This window comes from Hyla sarda, chromosome 1 (assembly GCF_029499605.1).
Source record: "Hyla sarda isolate aHylSar1 chromosome 1, aHylSar1.hap1, whole genome shotgun sequence".
Classification (NCBI taxonomy): domain Eukaryota; kingdom Metazoa; phylum Chordata; class Amphibia; order Anura; family Hylidae; genus Hyla; species Hyla sarda.
Window position 1 is genome coordinate 5700680 of NC_079189.1, and position 23520 is coordinate 5724199.

General features: G+C 49.3%; 1 protein-coding gene across 1 annotated transcript in view; it reads left to right on the plus strand.

Annotated features, from left to right (window-relative positions):
- Positions 1-20638, plus strand: part of LOC130299892 (uncharacterized) — a 35780-nt gene extending 15142 nt beyond the window's left edge. Inside the window, exons 4-8 of the mRNA XM_056551499.1 lie at positions 1411-1525; positions 1778-1971; positions 6209-6336; positions 15733-15856; positions 20484-20638. Of these exons, the coding sequence (XP_056407474.1) occupies positions 1411-1525; positions 1778-1971; positions 6209-6336; positions 15733-15852 (557 nt within the window). The 3' untranslated portion in view covers positions 15853-15856; positions 20484-20638. The remainder of the gene's footprint in view (positions 1-1410; positions 1526-1777; positions 1972-6208; positions 6337-15732; positions 15857-20483) is intronic.
- Positions 20639-23520: the final 2882 nt, after the last annotated feature.

Consider the following 23520-nt stretch of genomic DNA (forward strand, 5'->3'; position numbering starts at 1 on the left):
ATATAATCCAACATGCTGGGAGTTGTAGTTTTCGTTTGGGGGCAGCTGCTGAGCCACAGGCTGTATCAGGGCATGCTGGGATAAAAAAAAAAAAAAGTGATCAAAAAAGTCCCATCAAAACAGAAATGGTCCTGTTAAAAACTACAGATCGGGCGCAAATTATGTAATGAAAAAAAAAAAGTTATAGGGGTCAGAATTGGACAAAATTTCCCCCCGAGTATGTTTATCCTGTGATGTCACGCATATATAATTAATGATGCAAATTAGCATGGCCGGTATTTTTTTCACCCTATCTTTGTCTGCTGTCTATCGATATCTACCAATGATTGGTGACCTTTCCAGTTACCGCACCCGGCAGGGAAAGGTCACCAATCATTGGTAGATATCGATAGACAGCAGACAAAGATGGTGGAACGATCGTCTCATGAAGTTCTCCTCCATAGGCAGGGACGTGCACAGACATTTTGGGGGGAGGGGCTCAAGTAGAAAAAAAAAAGGGCATTTCTAATTTAAAAAAATGATTGTAAAAACACAACACAATTACTAAGGTAAGGGATCTCCGGCCGTCCTGTCACCTGAATGGGACCCACATCACCCCATAGAGGTCCCAATCAGTGAGGGCATTATAGGGCAGATGCATTAAAAGGACAGAGGCTCAAGTCCCCTTTCGGGTCTATGTGCGCACGTCCCTGTCCATAGGGTAATTGTAGTGTGGTGGCCCAGTACGGGAGGTGTTACCCTGTGCTCTTGCTGTCCTGTCAGGCAGCCTTCTTCAGTCTCCCCAAGACCTCCTGCACTTGTTTCCCCATTGTAAATATGTTTTACCATGTAAAGTGCTATAAAATGTAATCTTGCTTTAACCCCTTAAGGACCGGGGGTTTTTCCGTTTTTTGCACTTTCGTTTTTTCCTCCTTACCTTTAAAAAATCATAATTCTTGCAATTTTGCACCTAAAAATCCATATGATGGCTTATTGTTTGCGCCACCAATTCTACTTTGCAGTGACATCAATCATTTTACCCCCCAAATCTCTGGCGAAACAGGAAAAAAATCATTGTGCGACAAAATTGAAGAAAAAACGCCATTTTGTAACTTTTGGGGGGCTTCCGTTTCTACACAGTACATTTTTCGGTAAAAATGACACCTTCTCTTTATTCTGTAGGTCCATACGGTTATAATGATCCCCGACTTATATAGGTTGGATATTGTCGCACTTCTGGAAATAATCATAACTACATGCAGGAAAATGTATACGTTTAAAATTGTCATCTTCTGACCCCTATAACTTTTTTATTTTTCCACGTACGGGGCGGTATGAGGGCTCATTTTTTGCGCCGTGATCTGAAGTTTTACCTGAAACTCCTCCATCTTTCCTCTCTTGAGATGTCTTCTCGTGTGGTTCCCTTCTCAGGTCACAGTCCCTTGTCGTTCTCCTGCACCGTGGACTCTTACACCAGCCCCGATCTCCGCTGTTCACTGACTGAAGAACTCAGCCGCCCGAGCCTGATCAGAGTGAAGTCCAACAGGTGAGTGGCCCCTTATACAGGGCCAATGGGGGAGATTAATCAAAACCTGTTGTCCAGTTTCCCATAGCAACCAATCAGATCGCTTCTTTCATTTTTAAAAAGGCCTCTGCAAAATGAAAGAAGCCATCTGATTGGTTGCCATGGGCAACTGGGCAACTTTTCCTTTGCACAGGTTTTGATAAATCTCCCCCAATGTCCCGGGGTCCTACGCAGGTCATGACCTTCACAAATACTCTGCGCTTTCTCCTTCAGATCCAACATGGACCAGGAGTGGACGGAAATGAAGATCCCAAAGGACGGAGATCATCTCTTCAAGTTCAACGTCTCTCTTCCGGGTTTCTGCCCTTTTGAGGAGCAGGTGGATCCCATCACCGTGTATGTGGAGTTCATGTCAAAAAGTCACGAATATATCAAAGGACACAAGTCCTTCTACCTGAGGGATATCGGTGAGTGACCGGATATCTGTACCCCATCAGGACCCAAGACTAAGCTTAAAGGGGTATTCCAGGAAAAAAATCATTTTTTTTAGATCAACTGGCTCCAGAAAGTTAAACAGATTTGTAAATTACTTCTATTAAAAAATCTTAATCCTTTCAATAATTATCAGCTGCTAAAGTTGAGTTGTTGTTTTCTGTCTGACAACAGTGCTCTCTGCTGACACCTCTGCTTGTCTCGGGAACTGCACAGAGTAGAAGAGGTTTGCTATGGGGATTTGCTTTAACTCCGGACAGTTCCCGAGACAGGTGTCATCAGAGAGCACTTAGAAAATAAAAACTCAACTTCAGCAGCTCATAAGTACTGAAAGGATTAAGATTTTTTTAACCCCTTAAGGACCCGGGCTTTTTCCGTTTTTTCATTTTCAATTTTTCCTCCTTAACTTTAAAAAATCATAACTATTAAAAATTTTCACCTAAAATTATATATAATGGCTTAATTTTTGCGTCACTAATTCTACTTTGTAATGACATCAGTCATTTTACCCAAAAATCTACGGTGAAACGGGAAAAAAAATCAACGTGCGACAAAATTGATGAAAAAACACTATTTTGTAAGTTTTGGAGGCTTCTGTTTTTACGCAGTACATTTTTTGTCAACAATGATACCTTATCTTTATTCTGTAGGTCCATACGGTTAAAATGATCCCCTACTTATATAGGTTTGAATTTGTATCTCTTCCGAAAAAAATCATGAATACATGCAGGAAAATTTATACGTTTAAAATGGTCATCTTTTGACCCCTATAACTTTTTAATTTTTCTGTGTTCAGCGCGCTACGAGGGCTCATTTTTTTGCGCCGTCATCTGAAGTTTTTAGCGGTACCATTTTTGTTCTGATCAGACTTTTTGATCACTTTTTATTAACTTTTTTGTGGTATAAAAAGTGATCAAAAATGCGCTATTTTGGACTTTGGAATTTTTTTGCGCGTACGCCATTGAACGAGCGGTTTAAAAAGCGGTATATTTTTATCATTCGGACATTTCCGCACGCGGCGATACCACATATGTTTATTTTTATTATTATTTACATAATGTTTTTTTTATTTTTGGAAATGCCGGGTGATTCAAACTTTTATTAGGGGAAGGGATAATTGAAAGGGTTAATGATTTTTTTACACTTTTCTTATGCCATATTATAGGGGGGGCTACAACATTGCATGTACTGATCTTTTACACTGATTGATCCATCTCCATAGGAATGGATCAATCAGTGTTTTCGGCGATTGAATGCTCAAGCCTGGATCTCATTCAGCGATCGGACAGCGCAGGAGAAGGTAAGAAGACCTCCTCCTGTGCTACAGCTGTTCGGGATGTCGCGATTATACCGCGGCGATCCCGAACAGCTCCCTGAGCTAGCCGGCACATTTTACTTTCGTTTTTAGCCGCGCGGCTCAGCTTTGAGTGCGCGGCTAAAGGGTTAATAGCGCGCGGCACAGCGATCAGTGCCGCGCGCTATTAGAGGCGGGTCCCGGCTTCACTATGACTCCGGGCCCGCCGCGATATGATGCGGGGTCACCGTGTGACCCCGCGTTATATCGCAGGACCGGGACTCATGATGTACGCATACGTCATGGGTCCTTAAGAGGTTAAAAGAAGTAATTTACAAATCTGTTTAACTCTCTGGAGTTAGTTGATATATATATATAAAAAAAAAGGTTTTTCCTGTATAACCCCTTTAAATATTCCAAAGCAATTATCCTAATATTCTAAGATTTAAAATGTTAAGATTAACCCCAATATCTCAAGACAAGACTTAAAGGGGTACTCCGGTGAAAACCTTTTTTCTTTTAAATCAACTGGTGGCAGAAAGTTAAACATATTTGTAAATTACTTCTATTAAAAAATCTTAATCCTTCCAGTACTTATTAGCTGCTGAATGCTACAGAGGAAATTCCTTTCTTTTTGGAACACTGACGACATCACGAGCACAGTGCTCTCTGCTGACATCTCTGTCCATTTTAGGAACCATGCATAGCAGATGTATGCTAAGGGCAGCATGGTGGCTCAGTGGTTAGCACTGCTGCCTTGCAGTGCTGGGGACTTAGGTTCAAATCCCACTAAGGACAACAATAAATAAAGCGTTATTATTATTATAATAACGTCAGCAGAGAGAACTGTGCTCGTGATGTCATCAGAGATCATTCCAAAAAGAAAAGAATTTCCTCTGTAGTATTCAGCAGCTAATAAGTACAGGAAGGATTACGTTTTTTTTAATAGAAGTAATTTACAAATATGTTTAACTTTCTCCCACCAGTTGATTTAAAAGAAAAAAGGTTTTCACCGGAGTACCCCTTTAAACATCTTATCCCCTATCCAAAGGATAGAGGATAAGTTGTCTGATCACGGGAGTCCCGTCTCCACCCCAGACATCCGTTGCACGGAGTGAACTTCGCTTCGTGCCAGATGACTGGCAATGCAGGGTGGAGGCTCGTGACGTAACAGCCACGCCCCCTCAATGCAAGTCTATGGGAGGGGGCGTGACGCCCGTCACGTCCCCTCCCATAGACTTGCATTGAGGGGGCTTGGCCGTGACATCACGAGCCGCCGGCGCTGCACCCGAGTGCAGTAGGGAGATCGCGGGTGTCCCCTGTGGCAGGACCCCCGCGATCAGACATCTTATCCCCTATCCTTTGGATAGGATATAAGATGTCTAGGGGTGGAGTACCCCTTTAACCCTAAAATTCTAAGACTGAACATAATCTTAATATTCCAAGATCAACCCTGATATTCCAAGACTAACCCTAACCCTTGACTAACCCTACCATTCCAAGAATAACTCTTACCTGAAAAATCTAAGTGCCATGACCACAGGGTAAGGTTGGAGAAGTTATAGAGGGGCCAACTGGTAGATGTAGTTTTCCGGGTGAAGTTGTTAGAGTCACATGGGCTGAACTTTCATAGTGGACACAACAAAATTTTGTCAATGGGGGGGGGGGGGGGGGGGGTTGGGGGATGGGTGGTGGTGCACTTGTGGGAGCAGAGTTAGAGCCCCCCCCCAGTAGGTGTAGGCAGCAGAGTTAGAGCCCCCCCCCCCCCAAGTAGGTGTAGACAGCAGAGTTAGAGCCCCCCCAGTAGGAGTAGGCAGCAGAGTTAGAGTCCCCCCCAAGTAGGTGTAGACAGCAGAGTTAGAGCCCCCCCCCCAGTAGGTGCAGGCAGCAGAGTTTTTCTCCCTCCCCTCTTCCCAGGTTGAAAATGAGAAGAAAAAAATAATGCTCACCTGATGTCCCACGCAGCGATCTTCTCCTCCAGAGCACAGCAGGGGCCCGCGTCTTTCTCCACACGTCATCAGCGGAGGACATGTCTCCTCTATGTAGGTCGCAGATGCGGCTCACACAGAGGGGATGCCTTCTTCTGTATGTGCATGTGTCCTGTATCCTCAGAAGCGGCGGCAGCGAGCCCTGTACCCGGCCGGGCCCTCGGACTAAGTCCGATCGGACTGGACGGCCAGTCTGCCCCTGAAGTCGGTCACAATACAGATTATACTTTTTACATATGTGAAGGAGGTACTGATGTCCTTAGTAGCTGAATACGGGTTGAAGGTCTCTAGAACTCTACAAGAATCTACTCTTCTGTTAAGGGATCTTCACAGATTGGCTCCCAGTGGTAGTGGACATCTTAGAAAGATGTGTATTACTTGTGGTTTGTGTGCTACGATGCCCTATGGCAGGGTGCAGGTTAGTTGTTATGGAGAAATCACTCCAGCTTTTTTCTCACACCGTTTGATAAATCCAGGCCAAAGTGTTTCCGAAAAATGACTTTAGTAATTTGTCAAAACATTGAAGAAAACACTGGAGGTTGACTTTAAGCCTTATATACCAGTAACCCTAATTTTCTAAAAGTATCCCTAAGCCTAATGTTCCAAAATGAACCCTGATTTTTAACCCTACAACCTGAATGAGTGACATTATAATCTTGTATAAATGGAGCTGAAGGAGAGGACTGTTTTACTAGACTAGAATAGATGAAGGAAATAAGAGATGTAGGATGTACACGGCCTCCAGTCATCTACCGGCTGTATATAGAGAAAGCAGAAGTTATAAGGAGATAAGAAGACACAGGAGGATGCGGAATAATAGAAAAACACTGATGTTATCTGCAACCAAACCTTCAATATTTAGGCTTTTTATAAGACGTGTGACAGTAAACTGAATTCGGTTATTGAGGTTGCCTGTTTCTTGTCTTTTAGTGGTGCCCAGGGCTCCAGAGATTGTTGTCACCAAAGAGCAGATCATCTGGTCAAACCCTTGGACCCATCACCCATCCTTCTTCCCCATGCAGTTCCAGCTCAGTGCCACCTTTCGCAACAACACTGATGTGAGTAAAGTGTCCGCGTGTATGATCTCAAAGAAAACTAACATCGCTACCATGAGCCATTTTATTAAATAAAGTGTGAGCCCAGTAATACCTGATCCATCTCTAAAAGAACCTTAATAGTGTCATCAACTACAAAAGATTTTCATTCAGTTCCACATTGTCCCCAGGCTTTACACCATCACAGGCCGACATTGTCACCAGGGTTTACACCATCACAGGTCCACATTGTCACCAGGCTTTACACCATCACAGGCTCCACATTGTCACCAGGCTTTACACCATCACAGGCTCCACATTGTCACCAGGCTTTACACCATCACAGGCTCCACATTGTCACCAGGCTTTACACCATCACAGGTCCACATTGTCACCAGGGTTTACACCATCACAGGCCGACATTGTCACCAGGCTTTACACCATCACAGGCTCCACATTGTCACCAGGGTTTACACCATCACAGGCCGACATTGTCACCAGGCTTTACACCTTCACAGGCTCCACATTGTCCCCAGGCTTTACACCATCACAGGTTCCACATTGTTACCAGGCTTTACACTGTTACGCCGAGCGCTCCGGGTCCCCGCTCCTCCCCGGAGCGCTCGCTACACTTCCCTCACTGCAGCGCCCCGGTCGGTTCCACGGACCCGGGGCGCTGCGTTACCACCTCCGGCCGGGATGCGATTCGCGATGCGGGTAGCGCCCGCTCGCGATGCGCACCCCGGCTCCCGTACCTTACTCGCTCCCCGTCAGTTCTGTCCCGGCGCGCGCGGCCCCGCTCCCTAGGGCGCGCGCGCGCCGGGTCTTTGCGATTTAAAGGGCCACTGCACCGCTGATTGGTGCAGTGGTTCCAATTAGTGTTTACACCTGTGCACTTCCCTATATCACCTCACTTCCCCTTCACTCCCTCGCCGGATCTTGTTGCCCTAGTGCCAGTGAAAGCGTTCCTTGTGTGTTCCTTGCCTGTGATTCCAGACCTTCTGCCGTTGCCCCTGACTACGATCCTTGCTGCCTGCCCCGACCTTCTGCTACGTCCGACCTTGCTTCTGTCTACTCCCTTGTACCGCGCCTATCTTCAGCAGCCAGAGAGGTTGAGCCGTTGCTAGGGGATACGACCTGGTCACTACCGCCGCAGCAAGACCATCCCGCTTTGCGGCGGGCTCTGGTGAAAACCAGTAGTGACTTAGAACCGATCCTCTAGCACGGTCCACGCCAATCCCTCTCTGGCACAGAGGATCCACCACCTGCCAGCCGGCATCGTGACAGTAGATCCGGCCATGGATCCCGCTGAAGTTCCTCTGCCAGTTGTCGCTGACCTCACCACGGTGGTCGCCCAGCAGTCACAACAGATTGCGCAACAAGGCCAACAGCTGTCTCAACTGACTGTTATGCTACAACAGTTACTACCACAGCTCCAGCAATCATCTCCTCCGCCAGCTCCTGTACCTCCTCCGCAGCGAGTGGCCGCTTCTGGAATACGACTATCCTTGCCGGATAAATTTGATGGGGACTCTAAGTTTTGCCGTGGCTTTCTTTCCCAATGTTCATTACACTTGGAGATGATGTCGGACCAGTTCCCCACTGAAAGGTCTAAGGTGGCTTTCGTAGTCAGCCTGCTGTCTGGAAAAGCCCTGGCTTGGGCCACACCGCTCTGGGACCGCAATGACCCCGTTACTGCCTCTGTACACTCCTTCTTCTCGGAAATTCGAAGTGTCTTTGAGGAACCTGCCCGAGCCTCTTCTGCTGAGACTGCCCTGTTGAACCTGGTCCAGGGTAATTCTTCCGTTGGCGAGTATGCCGTACAGTTCCGTACCCTTGCTTCAGAATTATCCTGGAATAATGAGGCACTCTGCGCGACCTTTAAAAAAGGCCTATCCAGCAACATTAAAGATGTTCTGGCCGCACGAGAAATCCCTGCTAACCTACATGAACTCATCCATCTTGCCACTCGCATTGACATGCGTTTTTCCGAACGGCGTCAGGAGCTCCGCCAGGATATGGACTCTGTTCGCACGAGGCGTTTCTTCTCCCCGGCTCCTCTCTCCTCTGGTCCCCTGCAATCTGTTCCTGTGCCTCCCGCCGTGGAGGCTATGCAGGTCGACCGGTCTCGCCTGACACCCCAAGAGAGGACACGACGCCGCATGGAGAATCTCTGCCTGTACTGTGCTAGTACCGAACACTTCCTGAAGGATTGTCCTATCCGTCCTCCCCGCCTGGAAAGACGTCCGCTGACTCCGCACAAAGGTGAGACAGTCCTTGATGTCTACTCTGCTTCTCCACGTCTTACTGTGCCTGTGCGGATGTCTGCCTCTGCCTTCTCCTTCTCTGCTGTGGCCTTCTTGGACTCTGGATCTGCAGGAAATTTTATCTTAGCCTCTCTCGTCAACAGGTTCAACATCCCGGTGACCAGTCTCGCCAGACCCCTCTACATCAATTGTGTAAACAATGAAAGATTGGACTGTACTATACGTTTCCGCACGGAGCCCCTTCTAATGTGCATCGGATCTCATCACGAGAGGATTGAACTGTTGGTCCTCCCCAATTGCACTTCTGAAATCCTTCTTGGACTTCCCTGGCTTCAACTCCATTCCCCAATCCTGGATTGGTCCACTGGGGAGATCAAGAGTTGGGGGCCCTCTTGTTCCAAGGACTGCTTAAAACCGGTTCCCAGTAAACCTTGCCGTGTCCCTGTGCTTCCTCATGTAACCGGTCTCCCTAAGGCCTATATGGACTTTGCGGACGTTTTTTGCAAAAAACAAGCTGAGACTCTACCTCCTCACAGGCCTTATGATTGTCCCATTGACCTCCTCCCGGGCACTACTCCACCCCGGGGCAGAATCTATCCTCTGTCCGTCCCAGAGACTCTTGCCATGTCTGAATACGTCCAAGAAAATTTAAAAAAGGGCTTTATCCGTAAATCCTCCTCTCCTGCCGGAGCCGGATTTTTCTTTGTGTCCAAAAAAGATGGCTCTCTACGTCCTTGCATTGACTACCGCGGTCTTAATAAAATCACGGTTAAGAACCGCTACCCCCTACCCCTCATCTCTGAACTCTTTGATCGTCTCCAAGGTGCCCATATTTTTACCAAACTGGACTTAAGAGGTGCTTATAATCTCATCCGCATCAGAGAGGGGGATGAATGGAAAACGGCATTTAACACCAGAGATGGACACTTTGAGTATCTGGTCATGCCCTTTGGTCTATGCAACGCCCCTGCCGTCTTCCAAGACTTTGTTAATGAAATTTTTCGTGATCTCCTATACTCCTGTGTTGTTGTATATCTGGACGATATCCTGATTTTTTCTGCCAATCTTGAAGAACACCGCCAGCATGTCCGTATGGTTCTTCAGAGACTTCGTGATAATAAACTCTATGCCAAAATAGAGAAATGTCTGTTTGAATGCCAATCTCTTCCTTTTCTAGGATACTTGGTCTCTGGCCAGGGACTACAAATGGACCCAGATAAACTCTCTGCCGTCTTAGATTGGCCACGCCCCTCCGGACTCCGTGCCATCCAACGTTTTTTGGGGTTCGCCAATTATTACAGGCAATTTATTCCACATTTTTCTACCATTGTGGCTCCTATTGTGGCTTTAACAAAAAAAAATGCCGATCCCAAGTCTTGGCCTCCTCAAGCGGAAGACGCCTTTAAACGACTCAAGTCTGCCTTTTCTTCGGCTCCCGTGCTCTCCAGACCTGACCCATCTAAACCCTTCCTATTGGAGGTTGATGCCTCCTCAGTGGGAGCTGGAGCTGTCCTTCTACAAAAAAACTCTTCCGGGCATGCTGTTACTTGTGGTTTTTTTTCCAGGACCTTCTCTCCGGCGGAGAGGAACTACTCCATCGGGGATCGAGAGCTTCTAGCCATTAAATTAGCACTTGAGGAATGGAGGCATCTGCTGGAGGGATCAAGATTTCCAGTTATTATTTACACCGATCACAAGAACCTCTCCTACCTCCAGTCTGCCCAACGGCTGAATCCTCGTCAGGCCAGGTGGTCTCTGTTCTTTGCCCGATTTAATTTTGAAATTCACTTTCGGCCTGCTGATAAGAACATTAGGGCCGATGCTCTCTCTCGTTCCTCAGATGCCTCTGAAATTGAACTCTCTCCTCAACACATCATTCCTCCTGACTGCCTGATTTCCACTTCTCCAGCCTCCATCAGGCAAACTCCTCCAGGAAAGACCTTTGTTTCTCCACGCCAACGCCTTGGGATCCTCAAATGGGGTCACTCCTCCCATCTCGCAGGTCATGCGGGCATCAAGAAATCTGTGCAACTCATCTCTCGCTTCTATTGGTGGCCGACTCTAGAGACTGATGTGGTGGACTTTGTGCGAGCCTGCACTATCTGTGCCCGGGATAAGACTCCTCGCCAGAAGCCCGCTGGTTTTCTTCATCCTCTACCTGTCCCCGAACAACCTTGGTCTCTGATTGGTATGGATTTTATTACTGACTTACCCCCATCCCATGGCAACACTGTTATTTGGGTGGTCGTTGATCGATTCTCCAAAATGGCACATTTCATCCCTCTTCCTGGTCTTCCTTCAGCGCCTCAGTTGGCTAAACAATTTTTTGTACACATTTTTCGTCTTCACGGGTTGCCTACACAGATCGTCTCGGATAGAGGCGTCCAATTTGTGTCTAAATTCTGGAGGGCTCTCTGTAAACAACTCAAGATTAAATTAAATTTTTCTTCTGCATACCATCCTCAATCCAATGGACAAGTAGAGAGAATTAACCAGATCTTGGGTGACTATTTACGACATTTTGTTTCCTCCCGCCAGGATGACTGGGCAGATCTTCTACCTTGGGCCGAATTCTCGTATAATTTCAGAATCTCTGAATCTTCCTCCAAATCTCCGTTTTTCGTGGTGTACGGCCGTCACCCTCTTCCCCCCCTCCCTACCCCCTTGCCCTCTGGTCTGCCCGCTGTGGATGAAATTTCTCGTGATCTTTCCACCATATGGAAAGAGACCCAAAATTCTCTCTTACAGGCTTCTTCTCGCATGAAGAGATTCGCAGATAAGAAAAGAAGAGCTCCTCCCATTTTTTCCCCTGGAGACAAGGTATGGCTCTCCGCTAAATATGTCCGTTTCCGTGTCCCGAGCTATAAGTTGGGACCACGCTATCTTGGTCCTTTTAAAGTTTTGTGTCAAATTAATCCTGTCTCTTACAAACTTCTTCTTCCTCCTTCTCTTCGTATCCCTAATGCCTTTCACGTCTCTCTTCTTAAACCTCTCATCCTCAACCGTTTTTCTCCTAAATCTGTTCCTCCCACTCCTGTTTCCGGCTCCTCGGACATCTTCTCTGTCAAAGAGATCTTGGCCTCTAAAAAGGTCAGGGGAAGAACTTTTTTTTTAGTGGATTGGGAGGGTTGTGGTCCAGAAGAGAGGTCCTGGGAACCTGAGGACAATATCCTGGACAAAAGTCTGATCCTCAGGTTCTCAGGCCCCAAGAAGAGGGGGAGACCCAAGGGGGGGGGTACTGTTACGCCGAGCGCTCCGGGTCCCCGCTCCTCCCCGGAGCGCTCGCTACACTTCCCTCACTGCAGCGCCCCGGTCGGTTCCACGGACCCGGGGCGCTGCGTTACCACCTCCGGCCGGGATGCGATTCGCGATGCGGGTAGCGCCCGCTCGCGATGCGCACCCCGGCTCCCGTACCTTACTCGCTCCCCGTCAGTTCTGTCCCGGCGCGCGCGGCCCCGCTCCCTAGGGCGCGCGCGCGCCGGGTCTTTGCGATTTAAAGGGCCACTGCACCGCTGATTGGTGCAGTGGTTCCAATTAGTGTTTACACCTGTGCACTTCCCTATATCACCTCACTTCCCCTTCACTCCCTCGCCGGATCTTGTTGCCCTAGTGCCAGTGAAAGCGTTCCTTGTGTGTTCCTTGCCTGTGATTCCAGACCTTCTGCCGTTGCCCCTGACTACGATCCTTGCTGCCTGCCCCGACCTTCTGCTACGTCCGACCTTGCTTCTGTCTACTCCCTTGTACCGCGCCTATCTTCAGCAGCCAGAGAGGTTGAGCCGTTGCTAGGGGATACGACCTGGTCACTACCGCCGCAGCAAGACCATCCCGCTTTGCGGCGGGCTCTGGTGAAAACCAGTAGTGACTTAGAACCGATCCTCTAGCACGGTCCACGCCAATCCCTCTCTGGCACAGAGGATCCACCACCTGCCAGCCGGCATCGTGACATACACCATCACATTTCCACATTGTCACCAGGGTTTACACCATCACAGGCCGACATTGTCACCAGGCTTTACACCATCACAGGCTCCACATTGTCACCAGGCTTTACACCATCACAGGTCCACATTGTCACCAGGGTTTACACCATCACAGGCCGACATTGTCACCAGGCTTTACACCATCACAGGCTCCACATTGTCACCAGGGTTTACACCATCACAGGCCGACATTGTCACCAGGCTTTACACCTTCACAGGCTCCACATTGTCCCCAGGCTTTACACCATCACAGGCTCCACATTGTCACCAGGCTTTACACCATCACATTTCCACATTGTCACCAGGGTTTACACCATCACAGGCCGACATTGTCACCAGGCTTTACACCATCACAGGCTCCACATTGTTACCAGGCTTTACACCATCACAGGCTCCACATTGTCACCAGGCTTTACACCATCACAGGTTCCACATTGTCACCAAGTTTTACACCATCACAGGTTCCACATTGTCACCAGGCTTTACACCATCACAGGTCCACATTGTCACCAGGCTTTACACCATCACAGGCCGACATTGTCACCAGGCTTTACACCATCACAGGTTCCACATTGTCACCAGGCTTTACAACATCACAGGCTCCACATTGTCACCAGGGTTTACACCATCACAGGCCCACATTGTCACCAGGCTTTACACCATCACAGGCCCACATTGTCACCAGGCTTTACACCATCACAGGCTCCACATTGTCACCAGGCTTTACACCATCACAGGCTCCACATTGTTACCAGGCTTTACACCATCACAGGCTCCACATTGTCACCAGGCTTTACACCATCACAGGTCCACATTGTCACCAGGCTTTACAACATCACAGGCTCCACATTGTCACCAGGGTTTACACCATCACAGGTCCACATTGTCACCAGGCTTTACACCATCACAGGCTCCACATTGTCACCAGGGTTTACACCATCACAGGCCCACATTGTCACCAGGCTTTACACCATCACAGGCCCACATTGTCACCAGGCTTTACACCATCACAGGCTCCACATTGTCACCAGGCTTTACACCATCACAGGTTCCACATTGTCACCAGGCTTTACACCATCACAGGTTCCACATTGTTACCAGGCTTTACACCATCACAGGCTCCACATTGTTACCAGGCTTTACACCATCACAGGCTCCACATTGTTAACAGGCTTTACACCATCACAGGTTCCACATTGTCACCAGGCTTTACACCATCACAGGCCGACATTGTCACCAGGGTTTACACCATCACAGGTCCACATTGTCACCAGGCTTTACACTATCACAGGCTCCACATTGTCACCAGGCTTTACACCATCACAGGCTCCACATTGTCACCAGGCTTTACACCTTCACAGGCTCCACATTGTCCCCAGGCTTTACACCATCACAGGTCCACATTGTCACCAGGGTTTACACCATCACAGGCCGACATTGTCACCAGGCTTTACACCATCACAGGCTCCACATTGTCACCAGGCTTTACACCATCACAGGTTCCACATTGTCATCAAGTTTTACACCATCACAGGTTCCACATTGTCACCAGGCTTTACACCATCACAGGTCCACATTGTCACCAGGCTTTACACCATCACAGGCCGACATTGTCACCAGGCTTTACACCATCACAGGTTCCACATTGTCACCAGGCTTTACACCATCACAGGCTCCACATTGTCACCAGGGTTTACACCATCACAGGCCCACATTGTCACCAGGCTTTACACCATCACAGGCCCACATTGTCACCAGGCTTTACACCATCACAGGCTCCACATTGTCACCAGGCTTTACACCATCACAGGTCCACATTGTCATCAGGCTTAACACCATCACAGGTTCCACATTGTTACCAGGCTTTACACCATCACAGGCTCCACATTGTCACCAGGCTTTACAACATCACAGGTCCACATTGTCATCAGGCTTAACACCATCACAGGTTCCACATTGTTACCAGGCTTTACACCATCACAGGCTCCACATTGTCACCAGGCTTTACACCATCACAGGCTCCACATTGTTAACAGGCTTTACACCATCACAGGTTCCACATTGTTACCAGGCTTTACACCATCACAGGTCCACATTGTCATCAGGCTTTACACCATCACAGGTCCCCATTGTCACCAGGGTTTACACCATCACAGGCCCACATTGTCACCAGGCTTTACACCATCACAGGTCCCCATTGTCACCAGGCTTTACACCATCACAGGCTCCACATTGTCACCAGGCTTTACACCATCACAGGCTCCACATTGATACCAGGCTTTACACCATCGCAGGCTCCACATTGTCACCAGGCTTTACACCATTGCAGGCTCCACATTGTCACTAGGCTTTACACCATCACAGTTCCATATGTTGCTGTTCACCTGGTTCCAAATTCTAAATAGGTTCCACATCTTCACCAGGCTTCACGTATTAACCAGGTTCCACATTACAATACAAGTTCCATGTTCATACCAGGTCACAAATCTTCCCCAGGTTCTACATTCTTACAAGGTTTCAACTTTTTCACCAGATTGTCCATTTTCACAAGGGTCCACATGTTCACCAAGTTCCATATCTTTTCCAGGTTCCGCATCAGGACTAGATTCCACATTCTTACCATGTTATACATCACTAGGTTTTACATTTTCACCAGGATCCACATTTTCCCCAGGTTGCATATCCACGTTTTTACCAAGTTACAGATTGTCACTAGATTCCATGTTCTTACCAGGTTACATATCTTCACCAAGATCCACATTTTTACCAAGATTCACATATTCACCAGGTTCCACATCTTCACCAGGTTCCACATCTTCACCAGGTTCCACATCTTCACCAGGTTCCACATCTTCACCAGGTTCCACATCTTCACCAGGTTCCACATCTTCACCAGGATTCACATCTTCACCAGGATTCACATCTCCAACAGGTTTCATATTCTTAGTAGGATTCACATCTTCACCAGGTCCCACATTCTTACCACATTCATCCACATTTTTTCCAGGCTCTATTGTTGCACATTGTTCACCCACACATCGAAACAACATGAGGTCACAGAAAATATCATTCAGCTACTAGCATCATGCATCACTTGGCCTACGTCAGGCCCAGGACACGTCTATACACTGTATACCCAACATGGTAATCAGTGGCTCCACTTGGTTTTCCAGGTAAATCTGACCACAGAGGAGCAGAAGTACAGAGTGAAGGACGTGACAAGATTCAGTGTACGCTGCAGAGACCGTCATAAGGCTTCAGAATGGAGCGCCTGGACCACATCGCAGATCTGACCATGTAAGAACAATGTTATACCCAAAATGCCTGTTATCTACTCATTATTGTGTGACAAGTAATGACCCTCCTGTGTCTCCTCAAGACTAAAGAGTGATCAGTGGTGACCCTCCAGTCATCTCCTCACCATAGTGTGACCAGTGGTGACCCTCCTGTCATCTCCTCACCATAGTGTGACCAGTGGTGACCCTCCTGTCATCTCCTCACCATAGTGTGACCAGTGGTGACCCTCCTGTCATCTCCTCACCATAATGTGACCAGTGGTGACCCTCCTGTCATCTCCTCACCATAGTGCAACTAGTGGTGACCCTCCAGTCATCTCCTCACTATAGTGTGACCAGTGGTGACCCTCCTGTCATCTCTCACCATAGTGTGACCAGTGATGACCCTCCTGTCATCTCCTCACCATAGTGTGACCAGTGGTGACCCTCCTGTCATCTCCTCACCATAGTGTGACCAGTGGTGACCCTCCTGTCATCTCCTCACCATAGTGTGACCAGTGGTGACCCTCCTGTCATCTCCTCACCATAGTGTGCCCAGTGGTGACCCTCCTGTCATCTCCTCACCATAGTGTGACCAGTGGTGACCCTCCTGTTATCTCCTCACCATAATGTGAACACTAGTGACCCTCCTGTCATCTTCTCACCATAGTGTGACCAGTGGTGACCCTCCTGTCATCTCCTCACCATAATGTGACCAGTGGTGACCGCCCCGTCATCTTCTCACCATAGTGTGTCCAGTGGTGAGCCTCCTGTCATCTCCTCACCATAATGTGACCAGTGGTGACCCACCAGTCATCTCCTCACCATAATGTGACCAGTGGTGACCCACCAGTAATCTCCTCACCATAGTGTGACCAGTGGTGACCATCCTGTCATCTCCTCACCATAGTGGGACCAGTGGTGACCTCCCGTCATCTCCTCACTATAGTGTGACCAGTGGTGACCCTCCAGTCATCTCCTCACTATAATGTGACCAGTGATGACCCTCCCGTCATCTTCTCACCATAGTATGACCAGTGGTGACCCTCCAGTCATCTCCTCACCATAGTGTGACCAGTGGTTACCATCCTGTCATCTCCTCACCATAGTGTGACCAGTGGTTACCCTCCAGTCATCTCCTCACCATAGTGTGACCAGTGGTGACCCTCCTGTCATCTCCTCACCATAGTGTGACCAGTGGTGACCCAGCAGTCATCTCCTCACCATAATGTGACCAGTGGTGACCCACCAGTAATCTCCTCACCATAGTGTGACCAGTGGTGACCCACCCGTCATCTCCTCACTATAGTGTGACCAGTGGTGACCCTCCAGTCATCTCCTCACCATAATGTGACCAGTGATGACCCTCCCATCATCTCCTCACCATAGTGTGACCAGTGGTGACCCTCCAGTCATCTCCTCACCAAAGTGTGACCAGTGGTTACCCTCCTGTCACCTCCTCACCATAGTGTGACCAGTGGTTACCCTCCAGTCATCTCCTCACCATAGTGTGACCAGTGGTGACCCTCCCGTCATCTCCTCACCATAGTGTGAACAGTGGTGACCCTCCAGTCATCTCTTCACCATAGTGTGACCAGTGGTGACCCTCCAGTCATCTCCTCACCATAGTGTGACCAGTGGTGACCTTCTGTCATCTCCTCACCATAGTGTGACCAGTGGTGACCCTCCTGTCATCTCCTCACCATAGTGCGACCAGTGGTGACCCTCCAGTCATCTCCTCACCATAGTGTGACCAGTGGTGACCCTCCTGTCATCTCCTCACCATAGTGTGAACAGTGGTGACCCTCCAGTCATCTCCTCACCATAATGGGACCAGTGGTGACCCTCCAGTCATCTCCTCACCATAATGTGACCAGTGATGACCCTCCCGTCATCTCCTCACCATAGTGTAACCAGTGGTGACCCTCCAGTCATCTCCTCACCATAGTGTGACCAGTGGTTACCCTCCTGTTATCTCCTCACCATATGTGACCAGTGGTGACCCTCCCATCATCTTCTCACCATATGTGACCAGTGGTGACCCTCCTGTCATCTCCTCACCATAATGTGACCAGTGGTGACCCTCCTGTCATCTCCTCACCATAATGTGACCCGTGGTGACCCTCCTGTTATCTCCTCACCATAGTGTGACCAGTGGTGACCCTCCCGTCATCTCCTCACCATAGTGTGAACAGTGGTGACCCTCCTGTCATCTCCTCACCATAATGTGACTACTGGTGACCGTCCCGTCATCTTCTCACCATAGTGTGACCAGTGGTGACTTTCCTGTCATCTCCTCACCATAATGTGACCAGTGGTGACCCACCAGTCATCTCCTCACCATAATGGGACCAGTGGTGACCCACCAGTCATCTCCTCACCATAATGTGACCAGTGGTGACCCACCAGTCATCTCCTCACCATACTGTGACCAGTGGTGACCCTCCTGGCATCTCCTCACCATAGTGTGACCAGTGGTGACCCTCCAGTCATCTCCTCACCATAGTGTGACCAGTGGTGACCCTCCAGTCATCTCCTCACCATAGTGTGACCAGTGGTGACCCTCCAGTCATCTCCTCACCATAATGTGACCAGTGATAACCCTCCCGTCATTTCCTCACCATAGTGTGAACAGTGGTGACCCTCCTGTCATCTCCTCACCATAATGTGACCAGTGGTGACCGTCCCGCCATCTTCTCACCATAGTGTGACCAGTGGTGACCCTCCTGTCATCTCCTCACCATAGTGTGACCAGTGGTGACCTTCTGTCATCTCCTCACCATAGTGTGACCAGTGGTGACCCTCCTGTCATCTCCTCACCATAGTGCGACCAGTGGTGACCCTCCAGTCATCTCCTCACCATAGTGTGACCAGTGGTGACCCTCCTGTCATCTCCTCACCATAGTGTGAACAGTGGTGACCCTCCAGTCATCTCCTCACCATAATGGGACCAGTGGTGACCCTCCAGTCATCTCCTCACCATAATGTGACCAGTGATGACCCTCCCGTCATCTCCTCACCATAGTGTAACCAGTGGTGACCCTCCAGTCATCTCCTCACCATAGTGTGACCAGTGGTTACCCTCCTGTTATCTCCTCACCATATGTGACCAGTGGTGACCCTCCCATCATCTTCTCACCATATGTGACCAGTGGTGACCCTCCTGTCATCTCCTCACCATAATGTGACCAGTGGTGACCCTCCTGTCATCTCCTCACCATAATGTGACCCGTGGTGACCCTCCTGTTATCTCCTCACCATAGTGTGACCAGTGGTGACCCTCCCGTCATCTCCTCACCATAGTGTGAACAGTGGTGACCCTCCTGTCATCTCCTCACCATAATGTGACTACTGGTGACCGTCCCGTCATCTTCTCACCATAGTGTGACCAGTGGTGACTTTCCTGTCATCTCCTCACCATAATGTGACCAGTGGTGACCCACCAGTCATCTCCTCACCATAATGGGACCAGTGGTGACCCACCAGTCATCTCCTCACCATAATGTGACCAGTGGTGACCCACCAGTCATCTCCTCACCATACTGTGACCAGTGGTGACCCTCCTGGCATCTCCTCACCATAGTGTGACCAGTGGTGACCCTCCAGTCATCTCCTCACCATAGTGTGACCAGTGGTGACCCTCCAGTCATCTCCTCACCATAGTGTGACCAGTGGTGACCCTCCAGTCATCTCCTCACCATAATGTGACCAGTGATAACCCTCCCGTCATTTCCTCACCATAGTGTGAACAGTGGTGACCCTCCTGTCATCTCCTCACCATAATGTGACCAGTGGTGACCGTCCCGCCATCTTCTCACCATAGTGTGACCAGTGGTGACCCTCCTGTCATCTCCTCACCATAGTGTGACCAGTGGTGACCCTCCAGTCATCTCCTCACCATAGTGTGACCAGTGGTGACCCTCCAGTCATCTACTCACCACAGTGTGACCAGTGATGACCTTCCTGTCATCTCCTCACCATAGTGTGAACAGTGGTGACCTCCCATCATCTCCTCACCATAGTGTGACCAGTGGTGACCCTCCAGTCATATCCTCACCATCATGTGACCAGTGATAACCCTCCCGTCATCTCCTCACCATAGTGTGACCAGTGGTGACCCTCCTGTCATCTCCTCACCATAGTGTGAACAGTGGTGACCCTCCTGTCATCTCCTCGCCATAATGTGACCAGTGGTGACCCTCTAGTCATCTCCTCACCATAGTGTGACCAGTGGTGACCCTCCTGTCATCTCCTCACCATAGTGTGAACAGTGGTGACCCTCCAATCATCTCCTCACCATAGTGTGATCAGTGGTGACCCTCCTGTCATCTCCTCACCATAGTGTGAACAGCGGTGACCCTCCTGTCATCTCCTCACCATAATGTGACCAGTGGTGACCCTCCAGTCATCTCCTCACCATAGTGTGACCAGTGGTGACCCTCCTGTCATCTCCTCACCATATGTGACCAGTGGTGACCCACCCGTCATCTCCTCACCATATGTGACCAGTGGTGACCCTCCCGTCATCTCCTCACCATAGTGTGACCAGTGGTGACCCTTCTGTCATCTAAGATTTTCTTTCATTATTGATATTTTCAGTTGTTTGTAATTTTTTGTATTTTTGACCCATTTTCTCCTTTTTCTTGCAGCCACCTCTTGATACAGAGGCCACACAGGCTTTCTAGATCATCTCCTATATTTATTAATTTTTGTATATACAGATGTCCAGGATTTTTTGCATTTGTTCCTGTGTCTAATAAAGATCCCTCTGATATAGGAGGAGGTCTCAGTGTCTCGTTCTTGTTACGTCACTACTATAGGGTGGTCCTTGTGATGACTTGGAGAAGGGCTTGAAAGTTGGCCTGTGAGTTAAAGGAGATCACAGGATAGGGCATAAGTAGCTGATGGCAGGGGGTCCGACCAATGGGGCCCCCTGCAATCACTCTAATGACTAGGTACTCAGTGAGGAGCTCATACTGCCGCCGGCATTCCTCAGGCATCGTTGGCACTCCCAAAGAAATAAATAGGGCGCCTGTAGACACACACTCCTCACTGAGAGCGCCGAGGTCCCGTCCTGGTGATCAAGGGGGGCCCCAGCAGTCGGACCTCCCACCATCAGCTACTTATACCTTATCTTGTGAATAAGTTATTTTTTTTCAATGATAGGCTAGGCCAAATTTTTCTGATGGGAGGAGGCCTGAAGCAGACCCTAGGTGGCCCAGTATTGGATTTATCCTACTAGATGGTACCAAAGCACGAGAGTGGCCAATGAAGACAACAAGGATTCTACACAGTCCAAATAAATGGAATGTCACCACTAGGTGGCTTTCCACCTATCAATGGAGGGTCATATGGGTCGTACACAGAAGGGGCATTACAAGATGCGTCTGCTTATCTCCATGTAAAGGGTAGACGGACATTACTCAGAAGCAGTGGTATGAAGCACGTGGGATGGAAAGTTTTAGCCCACGTCTTACACTGATGAGCAACATGTGACGTAATCCAGGAGGTAGAAGACTGTCGGATTGGAAGCCAAGGCTTGTAAATTGTAGTAGGAGATTATGTGGTGGATTCATGACCGGGGGTCCGGAAGTGATGATGTAACTGAGCGGAATCCTGAACCGTAGATCAGACGGATGATCACCATTAACTCTGGCAGAGCAGAGCGGGAAGGAAAAGGAAATATCTGAGTGTGCAGAGTTTTATTGCTAAAAATGTCTCTTCTATAAAATGAAATAAATAAATAAAAAATTATTTTTTTGACTTAGAAAAATGCATAAGAATTGCATTAAAATGGCGACTGTAAAAGTATCCTCAGAGAGTCTAAAGAGGGTGTCAGGAGAGGATGGGATGGATGGATGGGACAACTGGAAGGGGAGAGGAGTTTGGAGAGAACAGCGGAGTCTGGAGGGAACAGAGGAGTCTGGAGGAAACAGAGGAGTCTGGAGAGGACAGCAGAGTCTGGAGAGGACAGAGGAGTCTGGAGGGAACAGAGGAGTCTGGAGGGAACATAGGAGTCTGGAGAGGACAGCGGAGTCTGGAGAGGACAGAGGAGTCTGGAGGGAACAGAGGAGTTTGGAGGAAACAGAGGAGTCTGGAGAGGACAGCAGAGTCTGGAGAGGACAGAGGAGTCTGGAGGGAACAGAGGAGTCTGGAGGGAACATAGGAGTCTGGAGAGGACAGCGGAGTCTGGAGAGGACAGTGGAGTCTGGAGAGGACAGGGGAGTCTGGAGGGAACAGAGGAGTCTGGAGAGAACAGAGGAGTCTGGAGAGGACAGAGGAGTCTGGAGAGAATAGAGGAGTCTGGAGAGGACAGAGGAGTCTAGAGGGAACAGAGGAGTCTGGAGGGAACAGAGGAGTCTGGAGGGAACAGAGGAGTCTGGAGAGGACAACGGAGTTTGGAGAGAACAGAGGTGTCTGGAGAGGACAGCGTAGTCTGGAGAGGACAGAGGAGTCTGGAGAGAACAGAGGAGTCTGGAGGGAACAGTGGAGTCTGGAGAGGACAGAGGAGTCTGGCGGGAACAGAGGAGTCTGGAGAGGATAGTAGAGTCTGGAGGGAACAGAGTAGTCTGGAGAGAACAGAGGAGACTGGAGAGAACAGAGGAGTCTGGAGAGGACAGCGGAGTCTGGAGGAAACAGAGGAGTCTGGAGAGGACAGAGGAGTCTGGAGAGGACAGTGGAGTCTGGAGGGAACAGAGGAGTCTGAAGAAGACAGAGGAGTCTGGAGAGGACAGTAGAGCCTGGAGGGAACAGAGTAGTCTGGAGAGGACAGAGGAGTCTGGAGGGAACAGAGGAGTCTGGAGGGAACAGAGGAGTCTGGAGAGGACAGAGGAGTCTGGAGGGAACAGAGGAGTCTGGAGGGAACAGAGGAGTCTGGAGAGGACAGAGGAGTCTGGAGAAGACAGTAGAGTCTGGAGGTAACAGAGGAGTCTGGAGAGAACAGAGGAGTCTGGAAAGGACAGAGTAGTCTGGAGAGGACAGAGTTCTACAGGAATGGATGTCTAGTGAGGACGAGGGAGAAAGAAAGATCTGAAGGGAACAGAAGGGTCTGGAGAAAGACGAAGGAGTCTGGAAGAGGGACCAAAGGAGTCTGGAGGAGGACAAAGGAGTGTGAAGGAGAAAAAAGGGGTTTCATGAGGATAGCGGGGTCTGGAGGAGGACAGAGGAGTTTTGGGGGAGGTCAGAGGGATTTCTGGAGGAGGACAGAGCAAGCTAGAGCGAGCACAGTAGTCTGGTGGGATACAGGAGTCGGGGGGGGGGGGGGGGTTAGAGCGGTCTGGGGAAAACAGAAGGGTCTGGAGGAGGGAACAGATGAATCTAGAGGAGGTAGATGGGCCTGGAGGATGACAAAGGAATCTGAAGGAGGATAAAGGGATCTGGATGAAAACAGAACAATCTGTAGGAGGACAGAGGAGTCTGGAGGAGACAAAGGGGTCTGGAGAAGGACAAAGGGATCTGGAGGAGACAGAGGAGTCTGGAGGGGACAGAAGAGTCTGGAGGAGGACAGAGGAGTCTGGAGGAGACAGAGGGGTCTGAAGGGGATAGAGGGGTCTGAAGGGGATAGAGGGGTCTGGAGGAGACAGGGAAGTCTGGAGGGGATAGAGGGGTCTGGAGGGGATAGAGGGGTCTGAAGGGGATAGAGGGGTCTGAAGGGGATAGAGGGGTCTGGAGGAGACAGGGAAGTCT